Below are 23699 nucleotides of genomic sequence, written 5' to 3' on the forward strand. Positions count from 1 at the left end.
TTCTTCTTTTTTTCCTTTGCAATGAACTGGATATCCTTTCCTGGATTTGAATACAGATTTTGTCACTGCATGTTTTTCTCTGCTTTCACTGATCTATTTGGACAGGTATTGTTTCTATAGTTACAGTATAAATTCACCATTTTTATGTATACAGTTTGTCACCTGAATGTCGATTCGCAATCACTGGAAACACTCAGGGGTCTAAATCTGACTGAAAATTTTATTTCTTCAGTCAATTATTTGTAGTTACTTATGAAAGTACAGACCAAACTAAGGGCATGTTGCGATTTTTGCTCTTATTTTGCTCTGGAATTGAAATACTGTTTCATGAGCAACTGCTTGCTAAAATAATAAAAATATGACAATCTGCCTTCCGTAGGAGGAACCATCAGCATTTGGTAGTTGGCGTCTCACATTTCAAGTGTTCCTCAGTTTTCCCAACAGCTGGGATGACTTTATTGGAAAAAACAAGTAAAAGCAATGGAAAAAGGAAACTGTATTAATATCTGGCACAGAGTGTAGCAAATTGTTTGTACAGATCCAGAAGGAACAACCTTACATATCTGTTTTCCAGTCACGTCCTTGCCAAACTTCCATTTACCAGCATAACCTAGAATTATTCAGAGCTGCATGAGGCATATTCTGTTTTCTCAGAAGTTTGTTACATTAACAACCATGTTTGATGAAGCCACAGGCATGATGTGGAGGCAGCTGCAGAGCCACAGTAGGTTCTGCACAGCTTGAGGATAACTAAGGAGAAGGTGAGGTTGGCAGCTGCTTTGAGTAACAGGCTGCCTGTCACCAGCACCCGTGGGGCAGTCAGGAGCTGCAGGCAGAAGAGCATGTGTGAACATGCCCGCCCTGGTTCTGACCATCTTTGTTGGCACAAGCTAAGCTGAGCCTCCAGACTTCGCACTGAAGCAAGTGCTGTACATTTGCTTGTATGTCCTGTGCCTGCCAAGGCTACAAATCCAGAGCCCCAAGAGAAGTGTGTCCCTGAGGCTGGCTTAGGCTCCAAACAGCTTTTGCACTGACAAGCATCACACATTTTTTCTACAGTGGTATGTTAGCTGCAGGGGGAAATTAGCCAAGAGGAGCCGGGAAGGGCTGCCAAGACTGTTAACTTCGTATTGGATCAAGAGAGCTTCTAATTTATCATCAGGCAGATGCAGCAGGCACCACCCTGCAGGTGTTCCGGCTCTGTCTGTCACACACCACCACCAGCAGTTTAAGCAAAGTAGAAGGAATTCCTCTCCCCTTTCTCCCCACTGTTTTATACTGGGGCTTGTTACAGGGCGAGAGGGCTGCGAGTGCAGTTAGTGGGTAAAGGAAAGCAGAGACTAAAAACCAGGCTTTGAAGGACTTCAGGAAAATGGCCAGCATGCAGTGTGTCTGACCAGGACTTCAAAAGTGTGCCAGAATCTGCAGGTTTTCCCTTTTAATTCTTTCCTGCCAGGAAAAGAATTGCTCTATCTTGAGTATTTTTTAGTGTTTTCTTTATTATTTTTCATATTAGATGACGTGCATCAAACTACCTTTAATTTGCACGAGTGTCTCTAAGTTGACAGAGCGTGCACCTGCTGAGGAGCAGATGCACTTTAGGGTGTGCTCAGAGGTATTAACTGACGTTCCCCTTGCTGGCTTTGGTTTCTGCAGGAGGTTGTTGCCCACTGGATTGCGGAATGCCGCCTCAGCATAGAACAGGCTCGTCTGCTCACACTGAAAACAGCCAGGAAGATTGACATGTTGGGCAACAGAAAAGCAAGAAAAGAGGTAAATTTCTTCTTTTTTTTGCAGCTAGTACATGGGAGATGCAAAATCTGTGCATTCAACTGGTTGAAAGACAAACTAAAACATATTGTTAAACATTATTATTCTAATTGTAGAGTATGACTTCATGTTGAAAACAGAGAGCCTTAAGATATGCTTTTAACTGTCAGAGGATTGGGGAGTGAGCTCAGAAACTTCAAGATGAATCTGTTCAAACACTGCTTGCTTGTTTCAACACAGTAGGATAGTTTGGGGTGACTGGAAACAGTTTTACTATACCCAGGGAATAGGAACAGCAGAGCCCTCATCCAAGCCTGAGAGGAAGGAATGTACTGTGAGATACTAATCTTCAGTAGCGCTGTAAGGTAAATATTCTCACTTGCTTATGAAAGTACTACTGATATTGTGAGTTCTCTTCTAATTACAGGTAGCCATGACCAAAGTGGTTGTTCCACGAGCTGTGCTTAAAGTGATTGACTGTGCAGTTCAAGTGTGCGGTGGAGCTGGAGTTTCTCAGGATTTTCCTTTGGCTTTTATGTGAGTAAAGGGAGACTTACCAGTAGATTCTAAGTATTCCCTCTAAGATCATTTTATAACACCAGTACATGCTGTTTCACCTCAGGTAGCTTGAAATAATAGTCCATATTCCTTTAAGCTATAAAACTTAAACCAATTGTTTTTAGAGTTTAATTTTAGTGCAGTTACCCTTACCAGAAAACCCCAGAACCTGGCACTTGATCTAAAATAGTTCTTATCAGCAGCAAAGAGGATCTGCGTTTAAAGATTAATCTTATCCCTTATGGCCTTCAGGAGAAGCAAAACTTCTGAATTCCCAGCCCACTCATCTCAATCTTGCCAGGAAGATTTTGTTGCAGTATCTCCTGTGCGATAGCGCTTTTCCAAGAAACCAGTGTCAGAAGGATTTTGTAGTAAAACCAGTGCTGAAAGCTCCCACTGTCAGACCCTCTGGCTGCTGTGGCAGGGTCAGAAACCTGCCCCTAATTCAGCTCTCCCAACACAGGTTTGCTTATATCCGGACCTTGCGCCTGGCAGATGGGCCTGATGAAGTTCATCTCTCAACAATTGCAAGGTGGGAACTGCTTGACCAGTCGAAGAAGCTCACTGCAAAAATCTAATGCCAGCATAGAGCCTTCTCAAATGGAATGGAATGGAAAATTTAGGAAAGGGTTTTTTTCCAGTTGTTTAAGGTAAAATTGAATGAATACAAAAACTCGAAGCAATTCTTCTCTCACTCTTTACTTGCAATCATTACACTTTAGAATCATGGGCTTGCTTTTAAGAATTAGCAGAATGGTATCTAAATAACATCTGGGTTCTTTGTAACACTAAATAAAATCTGTTTTCTAATAGGCCTAAACTGCTTTCTTTGTTCTGAGCCAAAGCCCTTTATCCTTTCATTGTAGGCAAAGCAGTTCTGAGTCAGAAGTCTCACACAGTTTAGTTTACTGCAAGCTAGGCTGAACTTTTAGGTTTTGATTAAATGACAAACATTGAAGGTAATGCCTTTCTTTCCTTTTTCCAAAGTTCAGCTGTACTCCAACCCTTTCTCCTCCCCAGTTCCTGCTCTCAGCTGCTCTTCTAGTCCTAAGGCTACATTCAGTCCTTCCCCCAGCTCCCCCTCAAATGAACCTCAGGGCAGCACAGGAGACTGGGGTCAGCGTGTAGCTAGGTCAGTTTGTCTGCTACTCCTTGCTTCTTACTCCTTTGCTGCGTTTCTCCAAATGGATCTCCTCACACTTTTTCTTATTGGTGTACCTTTTGTCTTCCCTTGCATCTTTTTACTTCTCTCTCCTTTTGTGCACCCTCACAAGCCTCCTCCTGTCTCCTGGTCCAAGCTACTCCCACCCTTAAATATGTCTAAGCACAGGTGGCACCTTCCCTCTCCAAGGAGCTGAAGCTTTGGCTGGCACCAGCAGTGACGGACATGGGGCAGTGTATGGCCTCCTCTGCTACCGAAACAAGCTCTGCCATTTATGCGCAATACACCTTTATGAAGTTCTCAAAGGTCATAGTTCCTCAGCTCTGCTCCTGCAATAATCCTCTTTGACATTAGTTACTTATAAGAGAACTTGCCCCTGCAGGAACAGAACCAGGCAGATCCCGGCATATTGTGCCATTAGTAGCCCTACTTCCTGTAAAGTTAGGATAATCACTTTTCAACTTATACAGGACTGATCAACATTTACCTTAAGGGTACAAGTGTTTACTGTTTGTGCGAACAAACAAACCCCCCCTCCAAGTTCCTCCCTGCTGGAGCTTGGAGAGAACACTCTGCTTGGCTCAGTCTTTGGGGTGAGGCTGCAGTCAGTTCTGTCCTTGAGCCCGCAGCCTGAAGGATGTCCAGCTATAGCTGTGGTAGTCAGACAGGGTGGTACACATACAGAGTACCTGGAGCTGGAGGCATTCCACGAAGTTTCTTACCTCATATTGATTCATTATACTTAAAAACAAGATTATAATGTCTTTTGGGAAAACAGTAATTCTTGTTTACATTTCTATCCACCTTACTTTCCTCTTGCTTCCTGCCAAGAATGTTTCCTAGGAAGCCGAGAGTGTTACTAAGTCAGTGGGTGAAATGCACTGTATGTGGTTCAGGAGTTGTGCTCCAGGCTGTCAAAACCTGCACAATGTGTTTTTCCAATGAAGAATGTCCAGGGACCATATTTAGCCATGTTAGGATCTCTGACCACCCTCATTTCCTACACCTTCAAAGAACAGCTACAAGAACAACACCTTTATCTCATTAACAAGGCTCTTAATTCCCTTTATTTTAAAATTTTATGTACATATGAATGATCTGTATAATGTACACTCAATATAGAAAGTTTTTATATACTGGATAATGTATAGAACATTTCACAATTACACTAATTTCTTACATAACATGTCAACTTTAAGGTTTTTTTGCTGAAGCTTTGTCAATTTGGTCAAGCCAGTTATACATACGAATGTCTAATGCTGTTTGATCTGAGGAAGAAGATAATAATGTTAATGATTAAGGACATGAGTGAACTGGTGCAGAGACAAAACCCTTTGCAGGTCATGTTCAATGGGAGTGATCACATCAGACTGAGAAAAGAAGGGATGCCCATTTAGTGGGGGTCGGTGAGGTCAAAGTTATTTTAGCCCAATTCCTCTAGACTGTAGCTCAACTCCAGTCATGCTAATTCATAAAATATAAAAACTAGGAAAGTTTGATTCACAGTCTTGTAAACAAATATAAAGGAACAAAATGTGCTTATGTACAACAAGAAAAAATTCTTGTGTACCCATTTCAGCTGATCCACAGAGTGCTTTCTTGTGTTACAGTGTGGTAGTTAGAATCACTGACTTTTTCCTAGAAAAAAAAAGTCATAGAAAAAAGGAATAACACTGTCATAAACACCCAGAAAGGCAGTAAGTTCACTTCAATGTACTGGAGGAAAGTGCAGTTCCTCATCACTGGCCAGTCTGCCTTTGTCTCTTTCACAAGGATTTCCAGTCCTTAACTGACATCTCCCACGTCGTTGTCTACTGGGGGTGGTACGTTGGGCATTACAGATGACGTTGTCCCTGCTGTAAGGTAACCAGCAACTCCAGGGCCTTTCGGGAAGGAAACAAATACTGGCGATTAGTTTTCATTCTACGGGCTGATTGAACAGCTCTATTCCCTCTGGTAACACATCATCTAAGTCAACCAGACACCTTACACAAGAACATTTAGGAGTTGAAATCTAGGAACACTAGGAACTAAGGCTTATTAGTCCACTAAGTGGAGTAGCTTGTGGAGGCCATTCTTGGACTTGCTCAGTGTTTTTTGTTCTGATGTGCCAAAAAAGTTACAAAAGAACCCCAACCACTAGCAGTACCCATCTCACCTTCTGCCACGGAAGCAGCAGTAAAGAGGGGGTGGGCCTTCCTTTGCTAAGGAAAGGCCCTGCCATGGAAGTGAAGTAAGTTCAGGCATGCGTTCCACTACTGGGCTCCTCATGTATGCTTTCAGGGTTGTAAAGGTTTTTTCCAGCTGCATATTCCAAGGAAGCTCAGTGGAATGCCCCATGAAGGAGCAGAACTGCCTAAAGCTTGTCTAGGCAGCATTTTGTGCCTTCAGTTAGGAAAAGGTAACAGAATTCTTAGAATACACAAACTATGTACTGGAGATGCAGAGCTCCTTAAAATTAGTAAATCTCCATTTTGATTACTACAGGGCAGTTAGTTTTGCACTGCAGGCAAAGCCCCTCTCCCTAAAAGCTTGGAATTAAAAATTTAGTCATATAGAAACTTTCAACAAATGCAATAAAAACTCACATTGCAGCAAGAGGTGTTTCAACAGTAACTAATGACTGTAGAATACTCCCCATCCACAGCATGTTCCTGCACCGATACAGCGATCAACTTGGTATTAGACCTCCAGCCTACACTGCCAACATTCAACATGGTGAATTCTGTTGGGTCCTGTACTCTCCCCACTTAAATCATCCTCACTGAGTTCTCACAAATTTCCTATCCCTTCCTGTCCCACCCTCCTCCTCAACTACACCCCAGAGCCAGAACATCAGAGCGTGGTTTGTCTCCTTGTGAACAGTCCTACGCTACTACTGTGAGGAAGAGAGCAAAGCAAGCAGTGCCTTTGGTATTTAAAAGCGCTCTGCCTTCAGGAGGGGACCTCTCTTTGCCAGCTCACCGGTGGCACCTGCCAAAAGCCACACCCACTGTTACTAGTGCAAAAATTCCCCATAGTTATCTTGTGCCTCAAACTTTTCCACTATGGAGGATTCCTAACATAGTTCAGAAGTTCAGTTCCTGTGTAGTACCAGCAAGTACCAGCCACGGCAGTTATCAGTGTTGTGCTCCTGTGTGCTCGAAGAAGGCAAGTTTATCAGTGTTTGGCACTTTGGGACCACACATTTGTCACAGCTCTATGACATGCATCTGTTGCTTGGAATGCAGCAAGTGCAGTGTGCGTTCTATGAGATGGTATCTACCTGCTTTAGAGAGCTACACAGAAGTTAGCAAGCTGCCTGACAGAGCAGATCTAAAGCCCACTTCTCAGGTGAAGGGGACTGCTGCCAGTTAGAAGGGAAGGAGAAGAGACACCTGAGGGAAGAGAAACAAGCAAGGGAAGTTTCAAGGGAAGTGCAAATAGCAAAGCAATTTGAAGCAAGACATAAGGCAGAATACAAGATAAGAGAGGTTAAAAATAAAGCTTTTAGTTTGATTTCCATCTACACTTTGCATTTGTACAGCATCTTCATTCTACATTGGCAAGCACTTAAACATTAGGCAATTTAAAAGCAGCACAGGCCTTAAGGCAATTGGAAAGCTATATTGTCCCCAGTCTCAAGCCTGACCACATCTGGTATAGTGGCAATTCTTGGCCAGTAATCACCCAGCATTTTCTTCATATTTCTATATTTACGGTATTTATGAAATACCAAGGAAATTCAGTACCAACTGAATCAGGTGTTCAGGTATTCTTTGTCAAAGTGGCATTAAATGGTACAATAAACAGAAAACTCCTGTTCAGAGCTAAAGCACAGAGTCTTTCCTGTGTGGAAAAATGCATCAAGTGTTGTAATATACCTACTCTCAAACTCTAAGCATCTGCTTCTAGACCATGTAATTCTGGACCTGAAAGGCTCTTGCTTCATTTTCTTAAAATACATGTTAGTATCTTGCAAGAAAAACTTTGGTCATCTGATTTATACGTCACTAGTTCAGTTATGCTATATCTGAAAATATGCGATAGGAAGTTTTGGACTGTGATACTGTGTCTATCAAGTGCTGCACAGGAGTGAAGGAAGAACCTGCTGTGATGTAACTGTTCTAGGATTGTGTCTGCACCATGCCATTAGCAGCAACAAGGTTCTCATCAGTTGCTGTCCTTTGTGTGTGCAGCATACACAGCTAAAATGCTCTTCTACACTGCCGGTGGCACTGAGGCAGCACCCCTGGGGTGCCATTTTGATCTTGGTGGCATCAGCAGGGGACTCACCCAGGGTGCACCACTGCTGCAGTCAAGTGTATGCCACCAGCTCCACATACACAAGCACGAGGCCATCTTGCCAGTGCACTGAGTCTGCCTGGAATACAGCCTCAAACTCCAAGCTATTAACATTCCAACTTTTCCAATACTACTACTACCTGCCTAACACTAAGCCGTGTAATTCACATGGCCAATAAATAAAGGCAGTCTAACTGATTTTGAAGACAGTTTGTTCCTCCCTCCAACCTTGGAAAACCATGTGTTCTAGGACTGAAAAAGACTGATCCTGAGAAAGCAAGAAAGCTACTGTCACATTCATTAGTTCCAATTACATCTCTGCTTTATCACTACAGAGTACTTTCAAGTCTTGCCAGTGTCCAGATTCCATTGCTCTGATATTTTAGAAGTAGGTACAGCAAAGACTACCCAGAGAAATACATTCTCAGTCAACAAGAAGTTTGGCTTTTGATGAATGTTTTAAAAACTTACTGTATTTTTACAGCATTGAATGTTCAGACCATGGGATGGCACTAGATCCTGGGGATAAACAGTATTTCCAGAGTCCAGTCTGACAACTAAATAACTGTTCAGTATGACTCGGCATAAACAGGAAAGAGTTGCTAACCTGTGAGGTATCCTGCTGTTTGCGTATCAGAAATGAACAAGTCGTGTTTCTGATCCTTGAAGGCACTCCACACAGAAGAACGAGACAGAATTTCATTTACCTACAGTAATTGAAAAGATTAACACAGTGAGCAAGTGACATTTGTCATGTTCTAGGCGAATAAACTCATTTTCTAAAACCAAACCATTCCAAAGGGATTACCAAAGAGCATGGCAGTAGTTCAGGCTGTGATATGGAATTCACACACATTTCCAAGGAGACTTGCTTTTCCATGTTAACTGTGCAGCTGAACACATAATGCTCAAAAAAAGTCATTTAATAGCTTGACTTTGTCTCTCATTCCCCAGTTAAGTGACAATGAAAAGCAACCGTGCAAGCAGCCACTTGCCACGCACCTACAGCTGAGGCAGAATAGGACTTCTCCTGTACTGTAGCAAGATAGGGACAACTTGGAAGAAGGACCTATCCCCAGTTTCCCTCTGTTTCAGAAAGCTTTCAACACAAGGGTAAGTGAAAGGCACCAAGGACTTGCACAGTTACTGGGGCTAATTTTACCAGCTTGAATATACACCCATAAAGCTGCTGCAGTTGTCTATTTATTTGGGAAACAAAAAAGCAATTTACACTTATAACAAGTTCTGAAGAGTTGTCAGTAGAAGCCAGCTACCTTATAGAACATTTCTGTACTTGGAATTTGTCTTGTTAGTGCTCTTCACATGCATTGAACCAATGACTTCTAATAAATAGATGATGACGTAATGATTTTGTAGTTACAGGATGTGAACATTTTAGGTGGAATGATGCACATGACAGGCAAAAAATTAAACAAGTGATGTTCAGAGTTTGATCTTCAAGTGTCAAAGCCCAGATGAAGACTTATCAGTACCTACCTGTTCCCCATACTGCAGGCTGCGAGACATGGATTTCAGAGCTTTAACTATCTGAGCTTTTGTTGCAGATGGACTTTCCAGGTTCTCAAGACCAACACCTTCAAGCAGCTTTAGAAGATAAGGGACCAAATCTGCTTTCAAAGCCTGCAAACATACCCAAATGAGTTGTCTTAACATGGACTAGGAAGTTCCATATAGATGTTTACATTACTAGCATTAGTGTGAATGCAAGTGCCAACAGCTATCACTAATATGTTAAAGCCAAGGCTCATCCATTTTTCCTGAGCTGTATGAATACATGAGTATGTATTGAATATGAATACAAGAGAAAGCAAAGATCCTGTCCAGCAATTCTGCTCTGTCCAGGTGTAAACACAGTTGAGTTAGCTGGCATTCCTACACTACACTTTCTCAGCAGACACCAGTCGACACTACCCTACGCATTAAGCTTCAATACTCAGGTAACATCCTCGAATAGGTCTGCATTTTAGATAAAGAACTGACTTCTCCAACAAGAAAAGCACATTAGTTAAGTTCTAGGAGGCTTCCCAGATGCTATCTAAATTGAACAGTACCTCTGTTCTTCTGAACAGTTTAGATGTATCTAAATGTAAAAATACCGCATTTTTACAGTCTCAGAATGCACTACTTACTTGGGCTACTAAGTCAGTTTGTTCCTTCTGAAACATTCGATTCAGTGTTTCACAGGCTACGCCAACTATATCCGATCTCTTTTTCATTCCATTCATGAGAGGGCTGATGGTCTCTAGTGATGCCATTGCTCGAACACAAAGCTATAGAGAGACAGAAACATCCAGAATACTTTATTTTGTGCCAAGATTAATGGTTACTGCAGATATGGTCAGCCAAGACCATGAATTTCTCAGTCTTTAATCTATCAATTCCCCATTAATTAGCAATAAGTCCCTGCTCATCTGTTACACAATATTTATAGTTAGAATAATGCCTTTTCAACAATACAAATAACTCCAGGTTTGCTTTTTCTCCCCTCAAGCACTTAAATGATTCAGTACCTCATTGTCAGACAGTATGTGCATGACACGAATGGCACTTTTGGGAATGGCATTGTTCTTGTGATTCATAGCCTGGATTATCTTGTGAAGATGACCAAGTGGAGGAACTTGATCAGCTAGCTGAGGCTGGGCACTGAACAGGCACACAGTTGCTGTGGTAATGGTTTCTAAAGTTTCCCCCTGCAGAAAATCAAAAATCAACACAAAGGATAGCTCAGTAAAGCCTTATGGATCATCATTATAATAACAACATTTCTCACTTACTGCGCATTGTAGATTTTTCCCCTAATGCTTTTATGTCACTTGGCTCTCAAACTATTAAAACAAGAAGTTAAGAACATGACTATCAGCTCCAGTAGTGGCAGACATTCATTAGTTCCATGAACACAGACCACATGGGAATTCCTAAGCAGTATTTCCAGCATCTAGAGAATCCAATGTCTGGCTGCAGCCTCTGCATGCATCCATGTGCTAACTTGCCTGGTGGAAGTATGACAGCATGGATGTTCAGGCTGACCACCTGAACATCTGCAGCCTGTGCAGCAGCACTCACCACACTTGGGTGTATTCCACGTGTCCCTACAAACAGCTATCACATCTTTGCAATAAGGATGTCTGTTTTATTCAACATGCAAGTTAATTTCTGCCCTGCAAGCCTCACCAAAAATCTGTCTGAACGCTGTTCAAGTAATGACAAGTTAATGATATGACTAAAACCTGAATTTTAAACATTGTTCTCATTCAAACTGTAACACATTTGCTCTACCCATTACACTAATTGTTAGGTGGCAGCCTTCTGTAGGTCACGTAAGTTACACTAGAGTGGGAAGTCAGTTTTGCAGAAGGACAACAGAAGTGTCAAGAGCTGAAAATTTTTAGACATTGTAGAACAACTGCCATTTTCTTAAGTCAGTCAGTCATGAAATAATTAAAAGATACTTAATTTGTTAAGCCTCATCTCTAGTGCAAAATAAGCCTCTAAGACATAACTTAAGCTAATTCTGGGGCTTCAGGGACTTTAAAAGCACTGACTCATGTTCAAAAGTAGCCTCAATATATCAACAATGTGCTTTTATAAAGAATCAGAAAGCAGACGAAAAAAACCATTCATGTTGGGAAGAAAGTGTGAGAATCTAAGTTAGACACTAAAAGACTAGTAGATTAAAACTGTTAAACAAATTCAAAGAGTATAATCAGAAAAATCATCTTACATGGGGGTTATTTTTCTCCAGTAGTTCAGTAAACTTTTCCAACAGTGCAATGAGAAATTCTCTTGGTTTCCGTAAAACCCAGGCCGGCTGGGCAATAAAAATCCTTAGGAAGACTCCCCCCACTGAAAGTTCACCTTCTGCCTCACCATACACCACAGCAAAGTCTTCAGGCAGCTGTTGAATTGCAAAGTACAAGGAGTTATTGGCGAGGATATTTGTGAGAGCAGCAACTGTTTCTCTACATGGTCAGGGTCACTAACTAACTGTATTTTCTGAAACAGAGCTGGGCAAGACCAATGAACACTTCATTTTGAAGGAACATGAGGTAAGAAATGACATTAGAAGGAACAGTTCAGGCAGTACTACTACAGTGAACTTTTCTTTCAAAAAATGTAACTGAACCTACAACTGCATCAGTGGTAAACCCTAGTTCAAGAGAAGTGCCAACAGCAAGGCTGATGATACAACAGCCCTTTTCTTCCTTTCTTGCCCACTTCAGGGGGAGGTTTCTTACCATCACCCTAGGGAAGTTTCCAGTTCTCACCTGGATCAAAATAGCTACCCTGCATGTGTTTAGAAATTGGTTTAATGTTGAACTAGAGCACTGTTGGGAGGAAGTCATGTCTGGCCTTTCACAGTTATTGGGAAACACTTCACTTATTGACCTGATGCAAAGGACAATATATTTTGAGACTTGGTGACTTAAAGTTATGAACATTTACCAAGAGCAAGTTTTCTACAGCTATGTAGTGACAGGACTTTTTCCAGCAAACCGGTATTCTTTGTTGCTGACTTTTGATGCATTTTAGAATGATTTGAATGATCTGAAAATTCAGAGTATGTTGGCAGTGGTTTTGCCAGTAAGTGTCTAATTTCAAGGTACAACTAGTAATGAAAACATCAAACCAGCTATGTTTTCAGTTACGAACAGTTACGTTCATAGCACAGCAGTGAATTCCTGTTGGTACTTAAACAGGAGAGCCTGTCATGCATCTATTATCAGCTGGCTTATAGTCTCCCTGGACGGACTCAAAGCAGAAGCAGTATACTTTTACCTTCCAGTTGGTGTCAGGGTTGTCCCTCTGAAGTTTAAAGTGCCTTTAAAGAGAAAGTAAGTTTTAACAAGCAGTAAAAGAAGCAGTTGTCTTCCCTACTTGACACCTCAGTCTCCCTCCATCATTGTGAAGCCATCTCAGCTTCTAAACCCCATTTTCTTCCCATTGCAATCCCCTCCAATTCTTACAGCAGTGAGCAAATACCTGGATTATGCACAGACTGCACCTGCATCACTGAGTTACAGGTACAATACAGAAACAGTGAACAAGTTTCTTTTCACTGAAGCCTGGCTTGCAATGATTCTGCTTTTTACAGGCAGAGTTTTGTCTGACAGTTCTACAGCAACTCTGGTTTATTGCCACTAAGAATGTTTCAGTTAAGGATATACTGTGTCAGTTGGTCTTCACATACTCAAGCATCATTTCTCGAACTGTTGTTGATACTCTCTCCCTGGAGCTGTCATTCCAAATTAATTCTGGATTTTCATGAGTTCCCTCAAAGATATGAACAGCAGCTTCAGGGTTGTCTCTCATGGCATCCATGAAAACTCCAGGTAAAAATTTCATTAGTGTAATTCTAACCTAGAAAGGATAAACAGAATTGACATTTAGTATAAGACAAACTAAATGACAGGACAAACTAAATGACAGAAACACAGAGAACTCCAGGAAGTCCAATTATCTGTAGTACTATAATTGCCAACTGCTAGAACAGAACACTACAAAATAAAATAGTGCCATCATTTCAAATAGCAATAACCAATGACAGGTCTGAAATCTAGGTCTCTAATGCTGAAGTCAATACAAATGGAAACCAAACTGCTTATAGTAGTTACAGTAAATACAACAACTTCTAGAAGTCTGCTCACAGATTAAGGGTTAACTATCTGAAAAAGTCAGATTGCTCTTCACATGAACATTTTAGACAGAGAAGAGTGTTTTTTTGCTTGTCTTTAAAGAGAGTTCCAATATGAGCTGTTACTATCCTTACCTTTGGACCCACCAGCTTATCTGCAGTCATTTTGGCAAAGAGCTCTGCTGTCTGAGCTCGGACCTGCGGATGTGTGGAGTTGCAAAACATATCTAGTAAATAGATTAAAGCACCTGTAACAAAGAGTTAGAAAAACATTCAAATTTTTTTCTACTCACAAGTAGTAGGAAGAAAGAGTATCTACTTTACATCCAGTGCTGCAGAAACATTTGCTTTCAGTGTAGTACTGTACCTTTTGCCATGGCCTCTTTAATTATTTTTGTGCTAGATGTCAAAGCATACAAAGTTTCAAGGACAAGCTGCCGACCTGTCAAAATAGAAAGCATTAAAAACTTTGTGTCATATAGATTATGAACTAATAAAAGATGAACATAACTAATCTTAACAGAAAGCTGTATCAAAACAACAAAGCTTATGACAATTGCAAGCTTACTCTGGTTAAACCCAGTTAGTTAAGGAATGTCAAAAATCAATCATACATTCCAGTACAGCATAGCTTCATAAGTAAATGTTTACTACCTAAATTCCCTAAAATAGTCAATGGAACACTACACAATTCAAACCCAATCAGAATACCTGATGTTTCAGCTCACGCATTTAAGACAAGAAATCAGTTACGCAGAACATTTTTTTAAATCATCCTCCCTGAAAGAGGATTAGGGTTTTAACCTAAAACCTAAGTGGTAAGCTCAACCAGCTGCATTCTAATTCATTTCTGAGTTGGAAACCCTTTACCTTGCAAGACTTAAGAATCATATAATACATACTTGAAGGTAAGGAATGCAGGAGTGCCAGTAGGTTAGAGAGAACCATTGACTCAGCAATGTTGTTAACACATTCTTGGTTACTTGTTACTATGTTCACTACCTGTAAAAGATCAGAAACAACACTTGATTATATACCAGCTTTTAAGACACTGTCCAGAAAATGCAGTGTGTGGTGAAGTCAGTCACTTCACTGGCAAATAGAGTTGATATTTACAACATTTATTCCTGCCACCAAATTGTCTTGTCTCCTCAGGGAAAAAGGGAGCAAAGACTCAGGCTAGAAGCTATCACCTGTTTCTCTGAGGAGTAACTGACACCTTAGAACTCCAATTTTGATATTTTTTAGATGCTACTCTAACAGTTACACCATCAGGTTTGTTTATGGTTATTGTGTAGAACACCTAGACAGGTTTAGTGGTTTAGGGTACTTTTGGTTTTGTTGTTGTTTTATTTGTTTTTGGTTGGTTGGTTGGTTTAATTTTTACCTCCAGAGCCAGCTGCTGCACCAGGCCAGCTCCATGAACACGCAGAAGGGAGAATATCAACTTAAAGTGACCTATGCATTCACATTCAGAACCTGTAAGATACAAAATAAGTCACTCTTCATGTTAGCCAAAGCACTCACTGAAGGCCATCCCAAGCCCACATTTTGGTCTACAGAGAGATGTTAAAGACTACATGGCTTTATACAGTCTGCCACAATAGTTGTAACAGCTCGTACAGGACAGCATCTGCTAAAGAGTTAGAAAATTTTAAACTCCTCTCTATTAATCTACCTTCCACAGAGTCTCAGATCAATGATATTCCAAAAGCAAAGGATACTTCCTCCCTCTGAAGTAAGTAACTGAGCTAGTTCTTGTAAGAATGCAAGTAATAAATTGCATAATTTTATTTATCCTTGATCATCAGTACTTGTCTTCAAATTCACTTGCCCTTTCAGAATGTCCCAGCTCAGAGCAGGTTGCTATATGCAGCAGTAACAGCTGCCTTCAGGGTTATAACTGTAAACACAGAATATCCAGTCTGAGAACAATTTAACCACCTATTATTAGAAGCTACAATAGTAGCATGATTTCCTTTTAGAACTGGAGAGTGTCCTAATCATTTGTTTTAGGCTTTTCCAGTCCGTACGTTGGTATGTGCTCATTAACTTTTGCTGATATTAGCTGCCCCCTCTCAAAAGCATCTTCTCCTCCTGCTTTAGTAAGGCCTCAACACTAATGACATTTAGGTGTTTACTAACATGCAGTACTCTGTTCAAAGAAGTTCTTTTTGATGCAAGGAAGTTTAAAAAAAATCAGTTAAAGATTCTTCGAAGGATTACAGGAAATTTCATCCAGGAGGCTTAAGTCTTCCTGGCAACAGCAGGCTCAAATTAGAGTTAAAACCTAGTGATTCAGAGATGAAAATAGATAAGGCTTGAATTTCACACAAAACTTTAACACATCTACTGATTACGTTCTCCAGGTGAGGAAAAAATAAGCAAGCCTTTATGGCTTATCAACAGTGTTAAAGTCTGTTAACCAGCAAAACAAGCTTCCTTCTCAGCGGAAGATAAAGACTACAGAGGTCCACAATTTTTAAGGCTGTCCACAAAAGGGTATATGAAGTAAGTTCCATTTTAAGCCTACCTGGGTTGTGTTTTATCACGTTTCTCAGAGCCTCCAGGGCCATTTCAACTCTCCGTAACCGATCTCCATGTTGATTGGACTCTACTTTCCCAGTCTGTGTTATTGCCATTAGCGTATGAAGGTACTGTGCTTGTGAGCCTACGTAATCCAAAAGGCTCGCAGCAAACGCTTTAGGAAGCTTTAAAGTAGAGATGAGAGCATTTTTAGCTCTGTGATGCAACAGTATTCCCAGTAGAAGAAAATGTATCCAAATAACTTGTCCTACAATTCACATATTCCCTTTCTCTAGACAGGCAGACAGAAAACACTTCTCTTTAATCACTACAACATCTGGAAGACATTAATCCTATTTCTATCTACACATACCCTTAAGAGGCTGCCACTACTTCAACAGGTAATGTTTGCCCATAGATATAGATGGACTGCAAAGCCACTAGGCAGAATCACCATTGCCTGGAACTACTGAAGCAACTCAAGTGTCTGCAGAACAAGCTTGTAGAGAAAAGTCATTAAGACATCTGAAGCAGCACATCTTAGTGCAGACTAGTTCTTTTAATTTCTTCTGCTCCAGTAAAGGCATGTCTCATAACATACTGGTCTTGAAGAAAATTTCCATCAGATTTTGTATTTTCTCCATTCTGTACTGGCAGATAAACAGGAATTAGCAGCATTCCAAACACTAGTTTCAACAGGAAGGTTTTAGCTACATCTCACCTCTAGTTGGAAGGTAGGGACCTCATTGTAGACTCTAACAAAAATCTCTCCCACAATAAGTTCCTTTGCATGGTCACTGAAGACAAAGTCAGATCCATAGCTCTTGTCACAATCACCCTTTAAGCAGAGATAAGCAGCAAAAGCTCAGACAGAAAATCATCTTGTAGAAAGTGTAAAGCTATAAACCGATAATGAAATAGGCAATACTTGAGCAGAAAACTTAATGCTTCAGCAAAAGTCAGAAGCTCAGATTGAAACATAACAAGAAATAAACAAGCAAACTCTTAGGGTTTTTTATTTTCTTTTAAAAACTACTGAATGAAGAAAGTGACTTAGGAGTAGTCAACAATAGAAATTTGTATAAACTATAACACTGCATCACAGGGGGATGTACCAAAACACAAAACGGTTTAAAAAAAACAGTAGCAGGATTTAAAGTAAGAAGTATCTTACTCTCTTAATCATGCTTTCTTGTTGAGATTCCAAAAACTCAAGTAGTTCAGCTCTTGTCCCATTGTTCCAGATCAAGTAGGGGTTCTCTGTGTTACTGTTAAGCATCTTCAGAGTCTAAGAAATAAGGAATTTACATGATGTAACATTTACAACAGTTTTCGATCGTTATGCGTAGTAATCAGCGTGTTTCACAATGTTAGTTAATCCAATCTCATTAGCAATGAGACCAATTACAGAAGCAAATTGAAAGTGTGAAGTTTCCCATACTGGAAAAGCATACTAGAAAAACAGTATGTACAAGTTATTTGGTCTAGTACAATCTATATTACAGGGTTTTTTTATTGTGCTTTGCGCCACATTTACTTCAGATTCTCCATCTATTTTTGGTAGTGAACAGCAACTATCTGCAGTATCTCTTTATAGATGACTTCCTTGGTACCACTTTAAAGAGATAAGTTTAGCCTTTACTCTTCATCATCTAAGCCTTCAACAAGTAACTCAACTTCTTTGTCCCTATATTTGTTTTGCAAATACTATTCTATAGAGCACTGCTCCTGTCTATAGTGTTCGAGGTCAAAGCAGTTTCTTTTCCCTGCAGTTACTCCAACTGCAAAGAAAAATCACACTGCTGTTCTCAGTATCCAGTTGGTCTAAGAGAGTTCAGTGTTTTAGAAGGAAACAGGTACTCCTTCCATAAAGCACTAGAGAGAGTTTTGGCCAACAGACACTTACCTCAGTAGGACTGACCACAGCGAGTTTTCTGGCAATATAGGGTGTCAACATTCCAGCCAAGCTTTTCCTGATTGTTGGGTTTTCAGGGGTAGCTTGATCATCAGAAAGATACCCTCCAAGGCGACTCAAGGCCAGGAGACTGAGCTTAGCAAGGCTATTTGCTACCTCCTGAAAAAGACAATCAGTTAGAGAAAACCTAGAGCTAATTGAAGAATTATCAGAATAACCAAAAGGGTTGTTCAACACTTCTGCACCAGAATGAACAGCACTGATATTCTCTATTTATCTTGGTTTAATAAGTGCAGTAAGACGTAAGCACTGATAAGCAGGAAAACCTGGGGGAGGAAGATGAGCTGAAAGTTAAAGAAGCTATTTAATGTATTGGTTTCTGACCAGACAACAATTCCTGCTCACACAGTCAAATATCAGCATAACAAATCTTTTATGAGAGTGATACAAGACTTTATAGCTACAACAGAGTGTTCAAAGCTCATCTCATCCAGTAGCTGAGGAAGAAATGTCATACTTAGAGGGTCACCATTTGAGGAAAAAGCAGATATTTTCCATAAGTTCTCAGTATCACTAGACAACCCTTTCAGCTGAGCCTCAGAAGACTGATAACAAAAATGTACATTTCTACTGTTAGCTATTGGTAAAAAATCTCTTGCACTAAGTCCATTAGAAACTGCAGGCTTTGGCAGCTTTAATATTTGAACTCTTTAAAAAAAACCCCAAAACCCCCAAAAAACAACACCCAAGAAGTACTTACACCGCTACACAAAAATCCCTTTCCCAAACTGCTTTGTTACCATTGCTGTTCATGCAATTCAATGATCCTAATAAGTATTTGAATACACTTAAGTCTATTTGCAAGAGTTGGCAAGCAACAACCATTGGTGTCTCATCTTGGGAACATTACCTGGTGGTTTGAATCTTCACTTTTCTGAATCCCACTCTCTTCCAGTGTATAGTCATAGTTGAAGAGGTAACCCAGTAAGTACCAGAGAACACCAGCTTGAAATAAGTGTGTTTGTAGCCAGTAATCTAAGGCAAAGGAGCTAACGCACTCTACTCCTAAAGCAGCTACTCGTGGTATGGTCTGAGGGAGAAAAAAGAAGTTTGCCTTAGTACTTGTAACCAAAGAGTGCCAACTGGTTCCCTTACCAAAGATTTAAAGCCAAAACTAGGTGATCCTAGAGTACTATCTAGGCAGCAGAGAGAAGAAAACTGAAGTACAGGTAACATCTGCAGTTGAAGTGTCTGGTAACCACCAACATGGCTAATTAGTCAGCATCTTTCAAAGGGAAGAGTACTCAAATAGTTATTTCACATTACTAGAAATGAGCATTATCTCCTGATTTAGCACAGTAAACCAAGCAGCTAGATGTGTCAGTTAAAAGGCTGAATCTTTACAGTGATTGCATTTTAAGCCCACTAAATAGATTCCAATGCAAGCACTGAGAACAAGACAGTGGAGTTCTGCATCTCCTCATGATTGGCTGGGATCTTACAGAAGGGTTGATTGGTCAGTGCAACTACGAGGAAAGGCTGAGAGAACTGGGTCTGTTTGGCCTGGAAAGGAGAAGGCTTTGGGGTGACCTAATTGCAGCCTCCCAGTACCTGAACAGAGCCTATGAAGAAAGATGGAGAGACTATTTACAAGGGCATGTAGTGACAGGACAAGGGGGAATGGATTCAAACTGAAAAAGAATAGGTTTACATTAGATACTAGGAAGAAATTCTTTACTGTGAGGGTGGTGAGGCACTGGGACAGGTTTCCCTGAGAAGCTGTGGATGCCCCATCCCTGTTCAAGGCCAGGCTGGAGAGAGCTCTGAACAACCTAGTCTAGTGAAAAGTGTCCCTGCCTATGGCTGTGGGGATGGAATTACATGATCTTTAAGGTCCCTTAGAACTCAGGCCATTCTATGATTGTCTTATCTCCTTTAAAAGCAGAATATTCCCCTAAACATTTGACAGTTCAACACCCATTTAGGCAAAAGAAAGGAGCACTTACCTTGCCATAATACAGTAGTCTACAGAGGTCCTTAATTATGTTAGGCATTTCTGTAATCTTCTCTCTGCAGTCCTCAAACTGAGCTGCTACACTGTAACACTTACTAATGTATCCACATACCTACAAAAAGCAGCATTTTATTGGTTACAAGTAGAGGAAAATGCAAGTTTACAATCCTATTGTCAATATATATACTACTATATCAATATTTTATATTATGTATATACATACATACTTATATTTATTATCATTTTATACATATACTATAATGTATCAGCTTCTCAGAAGACTATATAATCAGTTACAACTGCTGCAACTTACCTGTACAGACATATCATCTGGTTTACTAGACCGTGTCAAGACTGCTACACAACGATTAAATGCTTCTTGCAATACCTGTGAGGATTGGATGATGCATAAGTTGAGTCACAAAAAAAAAAGGAGATAAAAGCTGGCAGAAATAAAACATTAGTTAGTAAACTCATTTTTAATGGCTGAAGGGAAACATTTGACAAAAATCTGCTGCTTGCTCAAATGGTTTGTAGGGGCAAAATTGCTTGCAAGTGCTGGTACTAACCTCTGGTGCTTTAGAGTTGACAGCCTTCTCACATGTGATTAATACCTCAGTCAGTTTGCAGATGATACTAAGTTGTGTGGGACTGTTGATCTGCTGGAGGGTAAAAAGGCTCTACAGAGGGATCTGGACAGGCTGGATCAATGGGCCAAGGCCAATAGGATGCAGTTGAACAAGGCCGAGTACCAGGTCCTGCACTTGGGTCACCACCACCCCATTCAATGCTACAGCCTTGGGGAAGACTGGCTGAAAAGCAGCCTGGTAGAAAAGGACCTGGGGGTGCTGGTCAACAGCTGGCTGAATGTGAGCCAGCAGTGTGCCTCAGTGGCCAAGAAGGCCAATGGCATCCTGGCCTGTATCAAAAAAATAGAGTTGGCAGCAGGACTAGAAGTGATTATCACCCTGTACTTGGCACTGGTGACGCTGCACCTCAAGTATTGTGTCCAGTTCTGGGCCCCTCACAGAAGAAGGGCATTGAAGCACGCCCAGAGAAGGGCAACGAAGCTGTTGAAGGGTCTGGAGCACAAGTCTGATAAAGAGGAGTTGGGTTTGTTTAGTTTGAAGAAAATGAGGTTCAAGGGGACCTTATCACTCTACAAGTACCTGAAAGAAGGTTGTAGCAAGGGGTAGGGGCTGGTCTCTTTTCCCAAGTAACAAGAGATAGGACAAGAGGAAATGGCCTCCAGTTGCACCAGGGGAGGTTTAGCTTAGCTATTAGGAAAAATTTCTTCATCAAAAGGGTTGTCAAGCATTGGGACAGGCTGCACAGGGAAGTGAGCAAGTCACCATCCCTGAAAGTATTTAAATAGACACGTAGACATGGCACTTAGCAACGTGATTTAGTGGGACCTGGCAGTGTTGGGACTAACAGTTGGACTCAATTATCTTAAAGGTCTTTTCCAACCTAAATGGTTCTAATACTCTAATATGTGCAATGAAAAGCCCTTCTGCTTGAGTGACTTGCTCACATTTATCAATTCTTTCACATACAGAATGCAGTAGCTCTCAGTAGTGTTTTGTAAAGGTATAGAGAAACATCATATGTAGCTTGCTTATCCACAGTTCAACAGACAAGCCTAGGTTCAGAAAGGGGTATATTCTGCTAGATGCTTCTCCTATTGGATCCAGAATAGAGATAATAAGAATGGACAAAGGTCTCAAGACCAGAAGTGATTCTCAATTGCACCTGATGTCCTATGCATTGAGGATCTAGGATTTTTAGCTGTGGAAAAGTTAAACTAAAGAGAAAAAAAAAAAAGGCATTTCAACATGTTTCTTTGCATTTACCTCAATTCCATTTTCTCTCCTCAGTTCTTCTGCATTTAATGCTGAACAACTGACAGTATGGTAAGCAAGTTCTGTAGCAGCAGGCAACAGAGGAGATTCTTTGGAAAATAAAAGGTCATCTGATGTTTCAATGGTAATAGTTTTTATCAGCATAGGATAGCCTGCATACTTGTAAGGTTTCAAATCTGAAAGACAAAAAAAAGTCAAAGCTTCCATGTAGGCACAGCCTAAGCAATTTAAACCACCACAAAATTATCAGTTGAAGACATATCAGATATGTAAGGACTAGGAGTGAAAAAAAGCCAACATCTGGGAAAACTGGAGCAACACTGAGCAGCTCACACAACCTGACTCCTTGTAACATAAAACTGTTCATACTAGAAGCTGACAGAGCTTCATAGAAAGAACTCATTTAAGACCAAAAAGACTTACCTTCAGCTCATTAAGCCCCCAAACTCAAGAGCCTTCCCAATGACACTTGTCTGTCTCCAGAGAAACAGAAGTATAGCTTTGTCTGTCTTAGGCCAGGATTGACTAACAATAACCCTATAAGGACCTTACCCAGTTTGGCACAACAATCATATATTTTAAATAATTATACTTTTCATTGCTTTGAGGTTTAGTCATGCTAAAGAACAATTTCATTTTGCATACGGATCCAACTGCAAGCCAACCCATGTAAGTCTATACCAATGCTGTCACTACCTCCACACAACTGACAGAGTTATGATTGCATATGAGGTTCTTCATTTACCATTATAATACAACACTTACACAGCAAAACACTATTGACTCTGCAAGACTTGGACATGCCAGTAGCTCCCAGCCTGGGACTGTAGCTAGAGTTAAGTGTAAGGGTATTCTAGCTAACTAACCCTCTTTCCCAGTCGGGCAGTGAAAGACGTAATGTTGTAGCACAGCTCACCAGAGGACTCTAACACTGGTCAGAATTCCTGCAACAATACAGCCATCTGGCTATTAAATATAAGACTATCTCATAACCAGAATCTGCCATCTGGGTGACTGAGTACTAGTGAGGACTTTTCTGCCTTGACAGAATTCTAAGTATGAAGGAATATTAAAACCGATTAGCACTGGAGCAGAGAACTTCAAAGAGCTATTCATGCTTTTTTGAATTAAGTTTTACTGCAGATGAATTGACTTCATGAAAGAAAATGTCCTATTTTGAAGCCCTTTACCATAGCTACATAATGCTGTGGCAAGTCAGAAACCAGACCAACAAAGCACAGTCTCAGGAACAGAGGAGATTAAAACTTACTGAAATGACCACTAAAGAAATGAAGACAAAACCCTCTTCTGAGACAGCATGCTTACCTTCCTTATGCCTGTTGAAGAGGATGCTTTGAGTTTTCAAGATCAAAATTATGTTTTCTGGATCTGGTCCATCTATCACCTTGGCAGATTTTGTGCATAGAAACTCATATGCTTTATTAACTTTTTCAAACATATCCTGCAAATAAAGAGGAATAGTCATAAGAGGTATAAAGAACCCTCTAGATTACTGAAGCATCAGTTTAGACACAGGTAAAATAAAGCATTTAGGATTATAAGCCACAACACTAGTTTTATTGCCTCACTACACTTCAGAAAATACTCCAAACACTAGTTCACATATCAGTTTTCTTTTATCTCCTAAACTCTGCCATAGGCAAGACACTTAATCATACTATGATGAAAGCTTGATAGTGAGAATGGGTAGAAGATACAATCCACCTTTGAAAGGGAGCAAATATCTTATTTAGGTCCTGTGTAACTCTCTAAAGATGCTTTCTGATATGTGGGTCTGATCAGACTAAAATAGTTTACTGTAGAAATCCGAATATTCTTTGAATGACATAAGTTAAATTACTCATTAGTTGCACTAATCTGTATTTTAGTATTCATCTAGGGCATAGCTTTTAAAAAGGAAGAAAAAAAATTCAAGTGTGCATTTCAGAATTCTT

The 23699-nt window shown here is 40.4% G+C and overlaps 2 protein-coding genes across 6 annotated transcripts in view; one reads left to right on the plus strand and one right to left on the minus strand.

The window, feature by feature from the left end:
- ACAD11 (acyl-CoA dehydrogenase family member 11) overlaps positions 1 to 3148 on the plus strand; it is a 30987-nt gene extending 27839 nt beyond the window's left edge. Inside the window, exons 18-20 of the mRNA XM_064671507.1 lie at positions 1657 to 1773; positions 2198 to 2307; positions 2792 to 3148. Of these exons, the coding sequence (XP_064527577.1) occupies positions 1657 to 1773; positions 2198 to 2307; positions 2792 to 2906 (342 nt within the window). The 3' untranslated portion in view covers positions 2907 to 3148. The remainder of the gene's footprint in view (positions 1 to 1656; positions 1774 to 2197; positions 2308 to 2791) is intronic.
- Positions 3149 to 4525: 1377 nt separating this feature from the next.
- DNAJC13 (DnaJ heat shock protein family (Hsp40) member C13) overlaps positions 4526 to 23699 on the minus strand; it is a 55851-nt gene continuing 36677 nt past the window's right edge. For 3 of the 5 annotated variants that reach the window (XM_064671470.1, XM_064671462.1, XM_064671478.1), the window contains 21 exons: positions 23071 to 23206; positions 21736 to 21920; positions 20196 to 20270; positions 19875 to 19994; positions 18779 to 18958; positions 17860 to 18027; positions 17128 to 17241; positions 16675 to 16791; positions 15961 to 16138; positions 14815 to 14906; positions 14330 to 14429; positions 13795 to 13869; positions 13563 to 13675; positions 12984 to 13153; positions 12572 to 12614; positions 11517 to 11690; positions 10306 to 10485; positions 9925 to 10065; positions 9272 to 9415; positions 8382 to 8481; positions 4526 to 5373 (listed from right to left, as the gene is read on the minus strand). In XM_064671470.1, coding sequence (XP_064527540.1) covers positions 5276 to 5373; positions 8382 to 8481; positions 9272 to 9415; positions 9925 to 10065; positions 10306 to 10485; positions 11517 to 11690; positions 12572 to 12614; positions 12984 to 13153; positions 13563 to 13675; positions 13795 to 13869; positions 14330 to 14429; positions 14815 to 14906; positions 15961 to 16138; positions 16675 to 16791; positions 17128 to 17241; positions 17860 to 18027; positions 18779 to 18958; positions 19875 to 19994; positions 20196 to 20270; positions 21736 to 21920; positions 23071 to 23206 — 2703 coding nt within the window. In that variant the 3' untranslated portion in view covers positions 4526 to 5275. Of the gene's footprint in view, positions 5374 to 6755; positions 6868 to 8381; positions 8482 to 9271; positions 9416 to 9924; positions 10066 to 10305; positions 10486 to 11516; positions 11691 to 12571; positions 12615 to 12983; positions 13154 to 13562; positions 13676 to 13794; positions 13870 to 14329; positions 14430 to 14814; positions 14907 to 15960; positions 16139 to 16674; positions 16792 to 17127; positions 17242 to 17859; positions 18028 to 18778; positions 18959 to 19874; positions 19995 to 20195; positions 20271 to 21735; positions 21921 to 23070; positions 23207 to 23699 lie in introns of all 5 variants that reach the window. The other 2 variants (XR_010434457.1, XR_010434456.1) reach the window with 1 other exon arrangement.

The sequence above is a fragment of the Pseudopipra pipra genome, chromosome 1 (genome assembly GCF_036250125.1).
Source record: "Pseudopipra pipra isolate bDixPip1 chromosome 1, bDixPip1.hap1, whole genome shotgun sequence".
NCBI lineage: Eukaryota > Metazoa > Chordata > Aves > Passeriformes > Pipridae > Pseudopipra > Pseudopipra pipra.